Source organism: Rhizopus microsporus (genome assembly GCF_002708625.1).
Source record: "Rhizopus microsporus ATCC 52813 unplaced genomic scaffold scaffold_21, whole genome shotgun sequence".
In the NCBI taxonomy this organism is placed as follows: domain Eukaryota; kingdom Fungi; phylum Mucoromycota; class Mucoromycetes; order Mucorales; family Rhizopodaceae; genus Rhizopus; species Rhizopus microsporus.
Window position 1 is genome coordinate 147,648 of NW_019671936.1, and position 16,614 is coordinate 164,261.

The window sequence follows — 16,614 nt, forward strand, 5'->3', positions numbered from 1 at the left end:
CAGTAGGGAAATAAGTCATGGGTCACTTGTACATTGTCTCATAACCAGTCCTTTTGACATATTTTTGAACCACAATCCGTACTACCTTCCTTTTGAGAAAAAAAAACAGAAATTAAACCAAATGTGATGGCATCAATACGAGCTAATAGAAACAATAACTCTTGTCATTCAGGAACAAAAGATAGTATTGCCACGTCATATTCTGCTGTCGCATCATAAATTGAAGCGAGCTACATATATTACAGCCATATGACGTGAACTGTATGTTGCCAGCCATTATCATGGTTCTCGACTGGTGTATATTTAATATAATGATCCCAAGCTGGATTGGGTCCTTTGTCTTTTTAAAGAGCTTTTGAAAGATGACATTTTCGAACAAGCTGCTATGTTACACTAACGGGGATTGAGATTTCATAAAGAAACTGGGGTAAACCATATCGTACGTGTTAATAGCATGGCTGAAAAAAAAAGTGCTTATTGCAGTATTGTGACTAAAAATGATTAGCTGAAGACCTAGTTGCTCTATATGAATATCTACATTTATTTATCATAAGATAGTTTACCTTTTATCCTGTAGAATGGCTACAAAAAGTCTAGATCGAAATAACAACGAATATTTTAGTTGTGTATTATGTTCTTTTGAGTACGGTCCACGACTCTCTTTTTTTAATCACCCGGGGATTCAGAACAGAGCTTCTTGAACGATGTTTTACAGAAATATGGAACAATTTATTCATTTCCACTTTCATGTGTAAGTAATGATGAATAATTGGCTGTGTTCTTCTAAAATGACCTCATATTTAGCTTTTGGCAAAAAAAAATAAATGGCGCCAAAACGGAAGCTATTATGTACCGGGGCAAAATGTCTTGACTATTCATAAATACCCAAGTTGCCTTAAACGTAAACTGTGTTCAATAGATTTCTGTATTTTCTAGAAAGCCATTATTATGTAGTAAGATCGTAATACAATGTAATTTTGAATGATGCAAAAGGGCTGTAGTTATGCCCCACAATTTAGATCGAACGATGAAGCATAGTTCTTGTGAAATCCTAAACGCCATCACATAATTATCATTTTCAGATTTTGCAAAGGGCTCAGTAGTTTGTTTTTAAAATAGAAACCATTACCAGTCGATGCTTGTAGAATAGGAACATACTTATATGCCTTAAAGGTGATTATTATTTTCATATATGCATGAGCTTCATATATATATACTCCCTTAGACAAATCTATATGCATACTCAATAGCTAAATATTCGTCAAAACTTTACCTTGCACTAGAATAACGAGTGTTATTGCTTCATTTTGCTTTTTTGGCATATTTCATCCTTGAATTCAGTAGTAGTTTCATAACCTTCAAAGCATGCAACTTGGCTTCATCGAGATCTTGACATACACCAGCTTTTTTTCACTTCAATCTCTCCGGATTCTATGACCTTATCATGCTGTCAAGTACATAGAAGAATGTCAGGATGCATCTTGCCTTCATCTGCTTCCTTGCCTTGCTTATAAATCCAAGGGATCGCATTAAGCTCTATCTGGGCGTCGTCATGAGTGTTATAGAATACTATATTTAGTCAATCAGGAATTTACATAATAATACACAGGTTGTAGCTTTGTGGCTTTATGATCTACATTCTTAAAATGTGGCAGTAGAATGGTTTGCTTACAATATTACTATAACGGGTAATATTATTGCACATTTCATGGAGGTCAGCTATGATGCCCGTTTGCTCCTTCGTAAGAACTACTGTAGTTAAAATGTTGACAATAAAACGCAAAAGTCAAGCTTTCATTTTGGATAAGCATATTTTATGCTTTTGCTCAAAATAATAAGGCCTAAAATTTATAACAAAAGATATATTCTATATTTTTAATGAATTCAGTTCAGTCTATAATGATGATGATGTCAATGATTCTGATGGTGATGAAGGGATAGAAGAGGTTGGTGTATCATAATGTACTTTCTGAATAGATGGTTGCAACTGTCGAAGCGTTGCAGCCAAATTTTTTGGTATGAGTGGTTTTGTTAAATAGTCATCCATGCCAGCTTCAACACAAATTTGCTTAGCTGAGGATTGGATGTCTGCGGTGAGCGCGATAATAGGCAATCTACAACCAGTCTGTTTTTCTAAAGCTCGAATACGCTTTGTAGCTTCTACGCCATCGCACTATATGCAATTATAAAAATTAAATCTTATACTCATAGCTTTATGTTTATAACAAACCTTTGGCATATGGTGATCAAAGAAAGCAAGGCAAAAGTAGTTGGGTGGTTTCTGCTTATAGATTTCAATAGCTTCTTCACCATCACTTGCAGTCTCAACAGTGAATCCAAGCTTTTCGAGTTGCTGCTTTAAAAGCTTTCTAGCCACAAAATTATCTTCTGCAATCAACACCGACTGTTTAGAGTATAGCTTGAGTTCATCTGGACTAAAGTAGTCCTTCATACGCGTGGCAATGACAGGTGTAAGGGACGATATCGGATTTCTTGGCTTTTTCTCATCCATTACAATTTCAAATAATCGAAGCAACTTGGCTCTTCGTGCTGGTTTAGCCATCTTTACTAAACGTCCTCGACGGTCAGAAGCTGAACCGGTAGCTTCAGCAGCCACTTTGTGCCCCTCTGTCGAAGGTGTATACAATAAAATGATGTGCAACTCGCATTCTGGATCATCCACTACACTTTGTATCTGATGAAGAATAAATCCACTGGGCTTTGGAGGAATGTCCAATATCAGAATGGGATGATGATCTTGTAGCGCTTTAGGAACTGCTTGATGCATATCTGATGTGTGTATCACGTTAAAACCTGATAGCAAAGATCGCATCATTTTTGCATTCAGTTCACTTGAAGTAGCTAGCAGTATGTGCTCATTTTGTTGGAGAAGCCTTAATGCTGCTGGCTTTCCTTGTTTTCTTCTGCAGATTGAGCTCTTTTCTTTATTCGCGACAATTGTGAACCAAAAGTTTGATCCCTTGCCAGGGTTGGAGTCCACACCAATATCTCCCGTCATAAGTCGTACAAGTTGTAGACAAATGGATAAACCCAAGCCAGTGCCTCCATACTTCCTTGTTGTGCTCCCATCTAGTTGAGAGAATGGCTCAAAGAGTCGTTGTTGCTCTTCTGAACAGATGCCAATTCCGGTATCAATGACTTCAAACTTTAACCGGATATACTCGTTGTCATCATGCTTGAGCTGGTCGTTAATTTGAAATGATTTATCAAGATGACACTTGATCACAACACCACCAGAATGTGTAAACTTGATGGCATTGCCTAAAAGATTTGTAACTATCTGTCGAAGACGAGAAGAATCAGCAATGATAGTAGCAGGCACGTCGGAATCTACGATATATGCCAACTCAAGTCCTTTTCTTGCCGCTAATGAGCTAAGTATTTCGATTGTATCTGCAATAACTTCTTCAACATCTAGTGGGCCCAGGTCAAGCGTAACCTTGCCAGCTTCCAGTTTTGAAAAGTTCAACAAGTCATCTAAATAAGAATATTTGCATTAGTTACAACATATATGAGGGATGGATGGTGAACATACCAATGATTTTTAAAAGAGTCTCACAGCTCTCTTTTGCAGTCAAGACAATATCTTGCTGTTCTGCATCCAAGGCTGTCTCGGATAACAATGAAATCATGCCATAAAATCCAGAAAATGGTGTACGTAGTTCATGAGACATGTTAGCCAAAAAGTCTGCCTTCAACTTCATAGCATGGAGTGCTGCCTCTTTACTCTTCCGGGCTTCCTCTAGTGCAGCCTTTTGACTTTCGATCATCTTGACATTAGCCAAGGTTACCTTTTGAATGCTCTTGAATAGCAAGGCATTTGTGATAGAGATACCGATCTGCTGAGAAAGTAAGCGGATGACGATTTCATGGCGTGAGGTAAGTGCTCCTATAGGAGCTTCGATATAGATACAACCCACCACGGCTGACTTGTGAATGATGGGTGTACAGATACATGATTTAGCTTGCGCTGTTCCGTCAGAGAAGCGTGCATCCTGCTGAACATCGACAATAAACAAAGACTTTTGAGCATGAATGGCATATTCTGAGGTACGTGCCAAGGTAGAATCTGCTTCTTCTGACAATAATTTAGGCTTACTGTAAATGTCACACCCATCTTGCTGTGATCCACGACCGACGATGTAGAATGACGTATTTTCCTTTACAATTATCACACCAGAATCAGCGCCAGAGTTTTCTAGAATAATGCCCAGCATCTGTTTCAAAAGAATTTCAAAATTCATCTCGCTTGAGATTACGTGACAGCTCTTTAGAATAGAGGCGATATCGACAATATCCAATGCCAACAGAGCCTCTTCTGGTGAAGTCTGCATACAGTTTACATTAATGTTGTAAAGCATATTTAGTTCCTTTAGTGATAAGTCACCAACGGATTCTCGTTTATCTGTTATCTTTTGTAAACTCTCTGTCTGAATGATGGCGGTCTTGGGTATATCAAAAGGCTGAAGTTCTTGCAATAAGTTTTGATATTTACTTTCAAGTTGTGTTGCACGACCAAACATACCAATATGACGATAGCCAACTATGGCATTTTTCATAAATGATGAAGCAACAGTAGTCAATTCCTTTTCAAAGTAATATTCTCCAGAGAGTTCATACAAGAAGCTTGTTTCAATCGGCCATTTACCATGCTTGGCTTTTCGGATCGCTGCATCAAATAGCTTGTGTGCTACTGTGTCGTTTCCTTCTATGGCGGCGATTTCAGCATCTATGCAATCGACAAACATTTCAAGGTTTTCAGGATGAGCATGGCGTGCCCACTCGGCTAATTTATCTCTAGTGCTCAAGAGCTCTGTCATCAAGTTGTCTTTCTGTAAAGATATCTTTATCAGTCGACATAACGATATACACCGAATAAAATGCATGAGCTGTGTGAGCCTTGATGGAGGTAAAGCATTGGCTTGTTCCATGTGTTCCGAGCTCACCCGAACAGAAGCTTCACTAAAGCCATAGAATCCCAAGATAATTGCCTTCATGGCGTGATAATAGTAAAGGTGAGCTACAGGATTAGAAGACCTTTTAGAAACCTCTTGAAGAAATACTGTTTCTTGAAATTCTTTATCGTCAAAGATGTTATCCTCTGTCAGGTAGGTCTTGCCTTGTACAGCCAAAATGGTACGAATGATCGTGGTCGCCATGATAAAAGCAGCCATAGGTTCTGATAATCCATCTGCGTCTTCTAAGCAGCTTTTGGCTTCCTTCAATGTATCTGCCATATTCTCTCCACTCAGCAGATTGATAAGGATGGTTTGAAGATGAGCAAATGTCGAATAGATGCGATCACCGCCCATTAATGTTTGCTTTGTAGCCATCCTAGCCATGATAACTGATCGTTGATAAGGATATTTCCAACAACTCAGAAAGGCAGCATACAGGTATCGAGCACGACCGGACTCTGAGTTGCCTCCATAATTATTACACAAAGCAACACCGACCTGGCCGATTTGTTCTGCAAACTCATAGGCCTTGAACAGTTGCATAGCCGCAATGCCGAAAAACACAAAACCAACGCCGGTAGTTGGGGTAGTACCATGATTGAGAGTTTCTGATACAAAACGGGAACCTACGGTCAACATCACCTTGACATCATTTCTCCAGTATGCCCATAAACAAATTTCTTCCATAATAGAAAAGCGGGTTCGAATCAGTCTGCTTTCACAAATCGATAGCTTTTGAATACGATCGAATCCTAGCCTAAGCACCTCTGTTTTAGTACTTTCATATAACTCGCGGAGTTCTTGTTCTGTTAGGTTCATCTTGATCTCTTGAACACCCAAGTCGCGAAGACAGTCCAGCAGGATCAACGCACTTTCATTTCCTCCAACTGCTCTAGACCAACGATATCTGTGTTGAATACGATAGGCTGCGGCACGGTCTATGGCAGTTTCTGCATACTGTAAAATTGCGTCCAGATATTTTCGAGTAGGAGCATCGTCCATAAACCAACTGATTTCCGCTAGACGAGTGTATAGATGCAGTGTTTCTATATAGGTGGCATCCTCACCATCATGCCAGGGATTTGAAGCGCTCAAGAGCTCTAAAGCTGCAGAATAGTAGGAAAAGGCAAGCTGGTGGGCACCCGAGTCGAATGCTTTATCACCAGCCTGAATGAGTGTTTTCCTATAGGGCGCTTTCTTTGGATATTGCTTTATCAGATGGATGGCACCTTTAACGTGGTCAGCTACCCAAAACTTATCCAAATTGTCTCTGTGCATAAAATGGGAAGCAATACGCAAGTGATACATGTCCCGGTGTTCGGGTGAGGCTAGCATAGTAGCTGCTTGAGAATATCGATCATGTGTAAACCGAAATTCGTCATTGTTTGCAGGTTGAATGTATCCTTGTTGAAGAGCAGATTGAAGGCCGTTAATAGCGTCAAATTTGTTCTTTTCTTTTGTCCGTTTCATTAAGTTCAGACTGTCATCAGCCATGGTATCTTCTTCAAGTGAACTAGCATCGTCTTCTTCATCGTCTTCATCGTTTATGTCATCGTTTTCGATCATCAAATTTTTGACTGTTTCATAATTGAAGCTATTCCCGATAAAGGAGGCCCATTTCAGAAATTTTCTTCCATCCCGCGGTAACTCTTTTAACCGATGTACTAAAAATTCAATGCTCAGATCGCCACTGCTACTATCATTTATCTCGAGTGCCTTTTCGATCTCTTGTAGATTGTATTCCCATCGCCGCTTTTCCCAAGTGAAATAAATGAGGTTTTTCTTTTCCATGGTTGTTAAAAGCTGTGACACATAGAAAGGGTTACCGTGTGTCTTTTTATGGATAAAGTCTACTAAAGGAGCTAACAGGGCTAGATCAATTTCTTCTTGGCGATGCATCGTCGTCCTGATGAGTTCCATAAGTGCAGGTTGATCCAAGTTTTTAATATGGATAAATGATACAACAGCATCCTGATTCTCTAATAATGTGGACGATTGCTTAGACAGTTGATTGTCACGGTAAGTCAAGATGATTAGGAAATTAAGTTTGGCTGATACAAGTGAATTCAATAATTCAATCGAGGCTTCGTCTATATAAAAAAATATTTCTGTGTTACTTTTGTCTGTGATACAAAAATAAGCTTTTTATAAATTAAACGTGTACCTGCTTCATGCAAATCTTCCAGAAACTTTAAAGAGTGACGTAAGTATGATCCATTTATACAGAAAATACAATGTAACTTACCAAAGTAACAAATTTAAAAGATGCCATTGCTTGAAATATTTGAATGAAAGCTGAATGAAATCGCATCTTGATTTCTTCTCCTACTTCCATGTCATACTCACGTACAGTACTTAGTTCATCTGTTGGTACTCTCTGTAAATAAGGCTGGTTCTTTAAAAAGGAAGCCAATTCAGGAACATTATCAATTAGTAACGTAGGCAGCTGGGACATTGTTTCTGCTCCTAATTGTTCCTTCAACGTGGTAGAAAACCTCTCTATCTCCAAAGGTGTTTCTCCCAACAAATGTTTTAGAAAGATGGATAAGCACCTTAGAATACAGCCATAAGGTGTAGGTTGTCGTTTATCGAATTTAGCAACTGCAATATAACCATAATCGCGAGCAAACTGCTTTACATTTCTCACAAGTGTTGATTTGCCTACACCGGCTCTTCCATGAATGACTATAATCTCTGTTGGTCTCTTTACTCTTTTGCCACCACTGGAGTTATGGACGCGTTTGAATGATGATTCATCTTCAAATGCGGGTACAGGAAGAATGGATAAATTATCAGAAAAAAACTGGCGTCGTTTTACAGTTGATCCGCACATGTATGCTGTTCTTCGGATGATAGAGTTGATTAAGCTCAATTCGGATTTTCTTCCAAAGCAAGGGTTGTTTGGTAAAGTAAAAATACTTGCGATATCAAAGCGACCTAATGGAAAGGACTATTTTATGATGGAAAGGTGGTTAATAGAAGGTTCTGTATTGAAAAATATTATCTACTTTGATTTCATTATTGCTTTCCAACTGCTTTAAGCATTCTTTTAAATCTTGTCTTAAGCCATGTGCACTTGTGTATCTTTCATCAGGAGACTAAAAGAAAGAGATTATTAAGAGACAACATCATCAATAACAGGCGTATACCTTATTTGTTAGTTTTTCAATGATTAACGAAACAGTCTTTGGAACCGTTGGCGCAACTTCGTGTACTAGGGGTAATTTTTTATTTAATACGTGGTGTAAAATCTCCATTAGACTTGAGTTGATAAAAGGCAATTGTTGAGTCAAGATAATGTAAAAGGTGATTCCAAGGCTGTAAAGATCCGTACGATGATCAGGCTGAAATGATGTTCTACCAGTTTGTTCAGGAGACATATAGATTAAACCATTGACATCGTGTCGATTGATTGCCTTTCTCCATCCTTCTGAAGTTAAACTAATTTCCAAACTTCTTGAGCCTGAACCAAAGTTCCATATTTTAACTGATTTCGTATTATTTTTTGGCCATAAAAAGGCATTCAACTTTATTTCTCCATGAATGACTATACAAAGGGTGTTGGTATCTCTGTGCTAATCCATACTGATATTCTTACTAACTTTGATGTTTATGTATCATTTCTAAGCAATTACAGCACTGAATAGCGAAATTTAAGAATGATTTTAATGAAATGTTATTTTGATACTCGTCCAGCAAGTTTTTTCCATAATCCTCAAATATAAATGCAGATAAACCGTTTGGTAAGGTTAATTTGTCGACTGGTTTACATAATAAATCTCTTGAAGAAACTTCTCTATATAATCTCTGTGTGATATGATATTCTCTTTCTAATCTTAATGGCTGGCGTGATAACTTCACTACGACGGGTAATTTATCTCGATTTCTAAATATGTATCAATATACACATTTCATGGAATAAATGGATTAATAATCAACCTTTGTCCATATGCTATTGCCACATTGTCTGTGCCCTCAAGTGTAGTTGGTGTATCAAAAGTGTATCCCGTTAATTTAGTGATAATTTCCATATCTTGTTTATTGAAAGAAACCATCTTTTTGTGCCTTTTTTCATAAAAAAAAAAAAAAAAAGAGAGAGAGAAAAAGAGCAAAAAAATTTTCTTTTTTCTGTCTTGTTTAAACAGACACACACACACGCACACACATACACACACATACATACACATATTATCGAGCAACTCCGATTGAATTTGATGAAGTGATCGTACAAGAATTTCTGCTTACTATCGCAACACGAAATTGACTCCACTCCAATCAGCAGAATTTGATAAAATGAGCCGCTTGTTTACTTTTTTGGTATCAGTCTGTCAATAGTACCACAAGGCTTGTAATATAGATACAAAACAAGCTGTAAAATAGAGTTTTGCACGACAAGAAATATATGTTAATAAGCATTTATCCATGGTTACTTGTGCCTGAAACAAATATTGTATCTATCATTGTATTTGCTATTCTTATAGTAACAATGCATGTATACTTTTGCGTTCTTTATACGTATCCATGACTACAACAGGTATGGAAACGTTCACTGAAAAAGAGAGAAAATGATTACTAAAGGAATTTTTTAAGGTATTAAAAAATGTACTATTATGTATTTGTGCAGCTGAACAGGGGGTATCAAATGTAGATATTCTGAGTATGTTGTAACATTACCAAATGATATTTTGTTTTTCTGCCTTTACTAATCTGTGTTCATTTTCTTTTATTTTAAAAGCATGTTACTTGTAAAATAGGAACTATATTTGAATAAATGGACACGCGGTGTCGATCTTCATTATGGTAATGTAACAATATATCTGAGTTCATCAAGATGAATACAAGAAAAGAAGAGTAATGTACAATAAAATTCATCTCCTATAGCACATATGCTTGATAGTGCATTTCAACAATAATGACATGTCTTTAAACAAAGAGATGACGATAATGATGACTCCTTCTAGTATTCCTGAAGAATGATTTTTGTAAATAGCTTTACAGAACTGTAATTATATTTTTAAGACAATAATAGGCAACGGATTTGTTTACTAGTGGTTATGAAATGCTTAAAGGAATTGCTTTTCTTGATGAAAATCTTTTAAATGATGAACTCACTCATTAATTAGATTTTATTATATTAGAGTATATATTTAAGCACGGTTATTTTGGTTTCTATCTGACACTGATTTTTTCTGCTTCGAAACATAAGATAATGTCCTTTGGTATCTCCATCTGGTATCCAGGCACCTGCAGTACCATAATATTTTCTCTCTTGGCCACAGCTCTTTTATTGAAGGTGTAGAGTCTGTTGAAATAACATGAACTACTGCTTCACAGTAATAGAAAGATTTTGCTGCCTCTTCAATATCTCTATTCTTACGCATATAATATTCGTATAGTTTTTTCCAATGTTCTCTTGTCCATTTTATTCCACTTTGGTAGTCTGTTTCGCTTAGATATGAGTTTCCTCTTGATAATGATGGCAAAGAATGCCGTGAAGGTGAAAGACTGGTTTTTCTTCTTACAAGCTTATTCACTTGACTTTTACGTTCTATTGAAGAAGTTGAAGAAGTAGATTGACTGCTAGAAGACGTTTGTGTTGATTTACTTCGTTGTAGCATATTCTTATTTTTTATAAAGTGTAAGAAAAAGAATAAATTTAAAAAAGGAAGAAAATCTAATTGGTACTCAGTTTGTTATTTGTTTATACCCTTTCTTTCTTCCTTTGCATTAAAATGCTAACAAGACGTTAGTTTATCGTTCATTTGGACTTGATAATATATGTTTAAGTTTAAAACGTATTTCTCTTATACAGTTTATGGCAAATCCCTGCCATAGGAAATCACATTTGCATGCTCCTTGGTGTTCCTTTCAAACTGGGCGGACATCTTGATCCTGAAGAACTTATACTCTTGCCACGATGAAATCATTGTCTCCTATCGGTGTAAGCCCTTCAAGCTTTTTCAAGCTTCTCTCAACCAGGTTCTAAGCCCATATAATTCGACTACAGCTTGCATATGAATTTGCAGTCAACCGCTTTACCTGTACCCAACTAAAAGCCCTCGAAATGTACAGGATGTATGCATTCGCAAGATTTATGGTGCCTCTACCAAAGTGATGCTTCACCTAGCTAAACTGCCACTTATGAGAGAGCAGGCCTACATTTTGCAAGCATAATTTTCCTTCGGATCTCTACATCTACCTATCAATGTATTATTGTATCAATTACTGCCATACATTCAGCATACTCGTAGGCGTCAGTGGTACCTCCTCTTTCAAGGCCCTACTCTACCAAAATATGCTTTCTACAAACGATGATTTTATTAACGTACGCTCAAAGTAGTCCAAAAAATTTTCCTGCTACAAGCGTGATCACATGCGAACAAAGTCAACATTACAAGCTACTCTCAAGCTGCCGTCATCTCGTGTCTTTATATTCTATCTTGTAGCAATCAGTGTCCTATGTAGTACATAGTTACTGTGTAAGCTAAAGCTGCTAAACTGGATTGAATTTACAAAATCGACCAGGTAATAGCATTAGCGTGAAAAACTATTTTTATTGCTTTATTGGGACCGGGATGGTGAATATACTTTTATTAATACTTCGATTAAAACGAATACTTTTATCTTTACAGTTATTTAAAAGCTAAAGATAAATGAAGTTTCTTCGGTTTTTTTTATGTTGACTATTTCGCCGAGAGATTGTCGTTGAACTGATGGCCGTTTTTTTGAGCTTCTGTCTTCTTTTGAGTACACAGTGGGCCTCATGGCTTAACATTACTTGTTTAAGTTGGTCCAGATTCATTACAAGCATTGGGAGTTCTGAAATACATTTTGGTATGTTAAAAGAAAATAATTCTAACCCAATACTGTTTCATATATACTATTTGCTAACCATTTATTTCGTTTTCTTGCTCAAATTTAGGCTGAATGCTGGTGTCCCGGACACGAAATCACAAAGACCAGACGGGAATATGTATCAACGACAAAAGCGAAGGTATGGGTTCTCCGCTGGATATGTTGAAGTGAAACCCAACAAAAGCCGTATAAGGGCCCGAAAGGCTCATGAAGACACTTTGCGCTTGGTTAATTTCTGCAAGGATGCCACTGATAAGTAAAACGCTGAATTAATGGTTGCTGTGTAGGCAGTTGGCTAGTTCGAGGTCAAAATATTTGCTTTTGTACGTTTTTAACCTTTTTTCTTCATAATAGAATGTTATGTGACAATTTACCTTGTGTCTCTTTAGGCACCCGGTCTGTACCTGACAGTACTACTGACCAGCGGAACTGTTTGTTTAATATAGATATGACTTTATAAAGTAACCACCTTGTTATATTTTTATTTTTCAAGGAGAAAGAGATTTTTTATTTATTATTTATTCTAATTTTATGTTGTATAGGAGAATAAGCGCCCGTAGCATTAGTCCACTTTCTGATGCGTGTAGTGTTAGCTATGAAATATTGAGCTGAGACTTGGGTCTAAATATGCCCCTATGAGTTTGGCTTCTCCAATATCGTCTTCAAGTCGCTCTTGTAACGGAAGTTTGTTCAGACTTTTAGATGTAATAATTGAGTATTTTAAAGAAGTTTTAAGGGCTAATCTTATTTGATAAATTACCAATTTATAATAATGTCAATCGACCTATCGTCATCATCACTGGCGTCTTTTGCTATATCATTAACTTGTTGCTTGATCTTTCTTCTCTCTGATTTGGAATTCAATCCCTAAAAGAAAGCCCGTGTCAATCTTGGAACATATACAGAAATGCGCTATTTAGCATCAATTTACCCGTAGCCTGGATGCAATCCTGTTAAAAGTCGCCATCTCCACCTTCAATGTATTTCCGTTTTGTCTGTTGGTGCTAAGCCTTAAGCACAGCTTAACAAAATGGCTATGGTGGTTGCCAACAACGTGCTTAGTATAACAATCTATTACACTGCTTTTGGGGGTAAGCAATTGAGAACCAAACTGTGACGTTGTTTGCATGCTTAGACCATCTGGACTGATGCTTTCATGCCTAGAGAAGTCCTGTAGAAGGCGTATCCAGTTTATATTCGCCAAGTTGTTGTCTGATTGGTAGTGCTGGCTGTGCTGTTGCAAAGGGTTTTGAAAGGACCCCATACTTCGTAGTCCAATTCATCAACGGTATCTACAGAAAGGACATGACTGTTCAATCGCAGAGGCTCTGTAGTACATTGTGTACGTTCTCGATCATGTTCGGCTGCTGATACTACTAGAACATTTCCGGCATTGGTACCAGGATCTTTTCTTGATTTTATAGCTTTCTTGAATTGGCCAATCGTCGTTTCCATATTGAAAGCACTGTAGGATGGCATTGGACCAAGACATTCAATTGTACGCGCTAGGTGTGTCAACATCTGTTGACAAATGCCAAACACCCAGGGAGCCAACTTTTTATCCTTGACGGAAGAGGCAAGCCATGCTGACCATTTGTTGATGTATCTTTTTAAAAGCATAAGATCAGCTTCATCAATCTCTCTTTGGGTCACAATGTTGCATATTTGTGACATGGCTATAAGAGCATTTTTGGCGTCGTTTTCAAAATGGTGCAACATTGTTGCTGACATAGTGTACTTCATAAAATGGATCCAATCTACAGCTCTGTTATATCCGGCCTTGAAAGCAAAATTCTGTAAGCTTCCAGAGAATGAAGTTGGCACAAGATGTGATTTAACCAAGTTAACAACTATATCATATATGGAACTGTTAGTCAATTTCAAGGGGTTGACAAAAGGTGAATCAGTGTCGTAATGGCTAGTCGTCATCAATCGATGCACTTGTGGACCAATGTTACATCCTATAAGGCGCATCAAGTCTATGCCAAGAAAGTCGTCAATCTTTTGGGCATTTCTGTTGCTTTCATGCTGGCCAATAATGCGGTCTCTTGTAAAAAGCGAGAGCTCTTTATGCTTCTGGATAAAGTTGCTTTGAGAACTTATGGAAGACATGTTGGATTGCTTAATAAAACTTTTGAGAAAAGATAAAAAATAGTGGCAAAATTCAGAGTTTCACGCTCATTTATTGACCAGGAGTGTAATGGTGATCTAAAAGTTTTTCTCAACAGCAAATTTAACTAGGGCATAAGAGTAAGATAGACCTGCTCCTCTTCTGTAGCATCAGCGTATTCAGGATTATGTAGGATCAAAGTTGGGTTCTTTAAGGTAACTTTGAGTTTCTTTAATTAAGGATAAAGTTTATTAGCATAATCGTTATGCACTATGACGGGCACCACATTACGGCCTGGGTGATGGATATCCAAGATGTGATTATTATAGAAAAGCATCCGCAGTCAAGACTTAAGTTGTCCAATAAATATACGTGCCTTTTCTGCTAGATAACAATCCTAAAAGGCTTGCGTTCTCCTCTTGGTATTGCTGACATCGTTGTCGTTGTTTCTGCATCAAGTCCTCTTTGGTGCGGCGAACCTATTCAGTGTTATATCAATGTGTACGGTGCTGATGCAAGGTTGGAGAAATCAAGAGAATATTGAGTGTTTATCGCTAAAAGGGCTGTGTATTGACTAGAGGGAGAGTCTTCCTTGTTTAGCTGACATTATAGTTTTAAAGGAGGGATAGATTTAAAAGTTTAATATGTACTCAGTTTGTTATTTGTTTATACCCTTTCTTTCTTCCTTTGCATTAAAATGCTAACAAGACGTTAGCTTATCGTTCATTTGGACTCGATAGTATATGTTTAAGTTTAAAAAGAAATGACTATACATCGAATGATATTACCATTTTAGTGATCGTAGTTGTAGAAACTCTTCAAGTATGACATTCTACATAAGTAAAATGCTTATTATTCAAGAAAAAACCAAAAAACCAAAAAAAAAAAAACAGTCTTTCATAACGTACATGATTTTTATAAAGAACGAAGGAATTATCAATTGTAGTTTCGTTGATGTTTAGGAATTACAGACTCATCCTAATCAAATAGGTACACAAAAAATGAATGTATGCTCATGTTGTTATATAAACATTTATTCATATGAGCTTTTTTACTAAAAACAAAAGGACATGCTGAGGGAGGCTCTTTTCTAAAGTGCCATGTACACATGATAGAGAAATGCCGCATACACACAATACATTTATATCAGAACATCAATTAATGCATTGACTGCAGATAGCGCAAGTGCAGAGATCTGCTGTTATGCTGCAGTTTGTAAAAAAAAAATTGTCATGCAAAGAAAAAAAAAAACTTGTACAAAAGAAGGAGTATTTACCATATTTATTAAAATACGCTTACTGACGAGCAGCAATTTCCTTAGCAGCAAGGGCAGCACGCTTAGCCATCTTGGCGTTAGACTTGGGGCCCATGACACCACCACCCCAGTGACGACGGGTTTCTTCCCACTTGTCAGTGAAGTTGGACTTGACAGCAGAGACGACAGTAGCCAATTCAGCCTTATCAGCATCAGAGACTTCAGTCAAGGCAACGGCAGTAGCAGTCTTCTTGTGGACAAGAGTACCGAGACGAGCCTTACCCTTGACAATACAGTAAGGGACACCCATCTTACGGCAGAGAGCAGGAAGCCAGAGAACCAATTCAATAGGGTCAACATCGTCAGCAATGACAACCAATTGAGCCTTCTTGTTTTCAATCAAGGCAGTGATGTGGTTGATACCGTACTTGACAACGAGAGGCTTGTCAGTCTTGGGAACTTCCTTCTTTTCAGCCTTGGCGGCAGCAATAGCACGGAGACGTTCGCGCTTTTCTTGCTTGCTTTCAGGTCTGTACTTGTGCAACAACTTGAAGAGTTGAGTGGCAGTGTTCTTGTCCAAAACTTGAGTGAATTGGTTGAGAGCAGGAGGGACCTTGAGACGTTGGTACAAGATCTTCTTTTGGCGTTGAAGACGGACATAGTGAGGCCACTTGACGAAGCGGGTAACATCACGCTTGGGTTGAACATCCTGACCTATTTAAAAATGAGTTTTCTTGTTTTATAATTATTCGAATTACACAACGTACCAATGCCAAAGTTCTTGGGAGTCTTTTCAATTAAAGGGTTGGCAGCAGCCTTGGTGGTTTGCTTTCCCTTGATAGGGTAAGGAGCAGGAGCGACCTTCTTACCGGTAGACTTCTTGGCAGGAGCCTAAGGGCAATCATATGTTAATTCATCCATCCATCTGTTATTTTCAACTGTTTACCATTTCCAAAAGATATATAAAAAGAGAGGAGGGTCATGTCTGCAGGATGGATGGTTCCCTTTACAGAGTGAACTCTAGGGCTTCCTGCATAAGGTCAGGGCCAATACCAAAAAAGGAAAATTACATTCGGCCCGGGCAGACATCGTGCCCAAACACAATTCCAATATGAGTAATCTTGATTTATCTGCATAAAACTTATCATTTAAACTAAAAGTGCCTGAAAATAAAAAAGAAAGCCTTGTGTGCGTCTGGACACGCTTCCGAATGAGAGGCCATGGATCATTTACTCCTTCAAAGGGCCATCATATGACTTATAGCTTGGAGCGATCATTCTGTTTTGACTCTGCATCTTTTTGGTGATCTTAAAATCTAAACATTACACACGCTTTGCTGTAACTCTTAAAACTTTCTGAATGTCTTTCCAAACAAAAACAAAAAAAAGAATTTATTTGTGAAATATCATATAGAA

The 16,614-nt window shown here is 37.6% G+C and overlaps 4 protein-coding genes across 4 annotated transcripts; all 4 read right to left on the minus strand.

Moving 5' to 3' along the window:
* Nucleotides 1-1,887: 1,887 nt before the first annotated feature.
* Nucleotides 1,888-8,624, minus strand: RHIMIDRAFT_70075 (uncharacterized protein). The gene is made up of 7 exons (XM_023615578.1): nt 8,129-8,624; nt 7,988-8,077; nt 7,225-7,929; nt 7,144-7,168; nt 3,557-7,069; nt 2,231-3,498; nt 1,888-2,173 (listed from the first exon to the last, which is right to left on the minus strand). The coding sequence occupies exons 1-7, from the start codon at nt 8,357-8,359 to the stop codon at nt 1,895-1,897; spliced, it is 6,111 nt and encodes a 2,036-aa protein (XP_023462488.1). The 5' UTR covers nt 8,360-8,624; the 3' UTR covers nt 1,888-1,894.
* Nucleotides 8,625-10,126: 1,502 nt separating this feature from the next.
* Nucleotides 10,127-10,597, minus strand: RHIMIDRAFT_241292 (uncharacterized protein; the record flags this gene model as incomplete). The annotated part of the gene is made up of 1 exon (XM_023609552.1): nt 10,127-10,597. One exon carries the CDS (start codon nt 10,595-10,597, stop codon nt 10,127-10,129), a length of 471 nt encoding a protein of 156 aa, XP_023462489.1.
* Nucleotides 10,598-12,946: 2,349 nt separating this feature from the next.
* RHIMIDRAFT_294879 (uncharacterized protein) lies at nt 12,947-13,946 on the minus strand (the record flags this gene model as incomplete). Its single annotated transcript, XM_023614131.1, has 1 exon — nt 12,947-13,946. The coding sequence occupies one exon, from the start codon at nt 13,944-13,946 to the stop codon at nt 13,026-13,028; it is 921 nt and encodes a 306-aa protein (XP_023462490.1). The 3' UTR covers nt 12,947-13,025.
* Nucleotides 13,947-15,239: 1,293 nt separating this feature from the next.
* Nucleotides 15,240-16,148, minus strand: RHIMIDRAFT_247482 (L30e-like protein; the record flags this gene model as incomplete). Its single annotated transcript, XM_023610414.1, has 3 exons — nt 15,240-15,913; nt 15,967-16,090; nt 16,146-16,148. The coding sequence occupies 3 exons, from the start codon at nt 16,146-16,148 to the stop codon at nt 15,240-15,242; spliced, it is 801 nt and encodes a 266-aa protein (XP_023462491.1).
* Between the last annotated feature and the right edge of the window lie 466 nt (nt 16,149-16,614).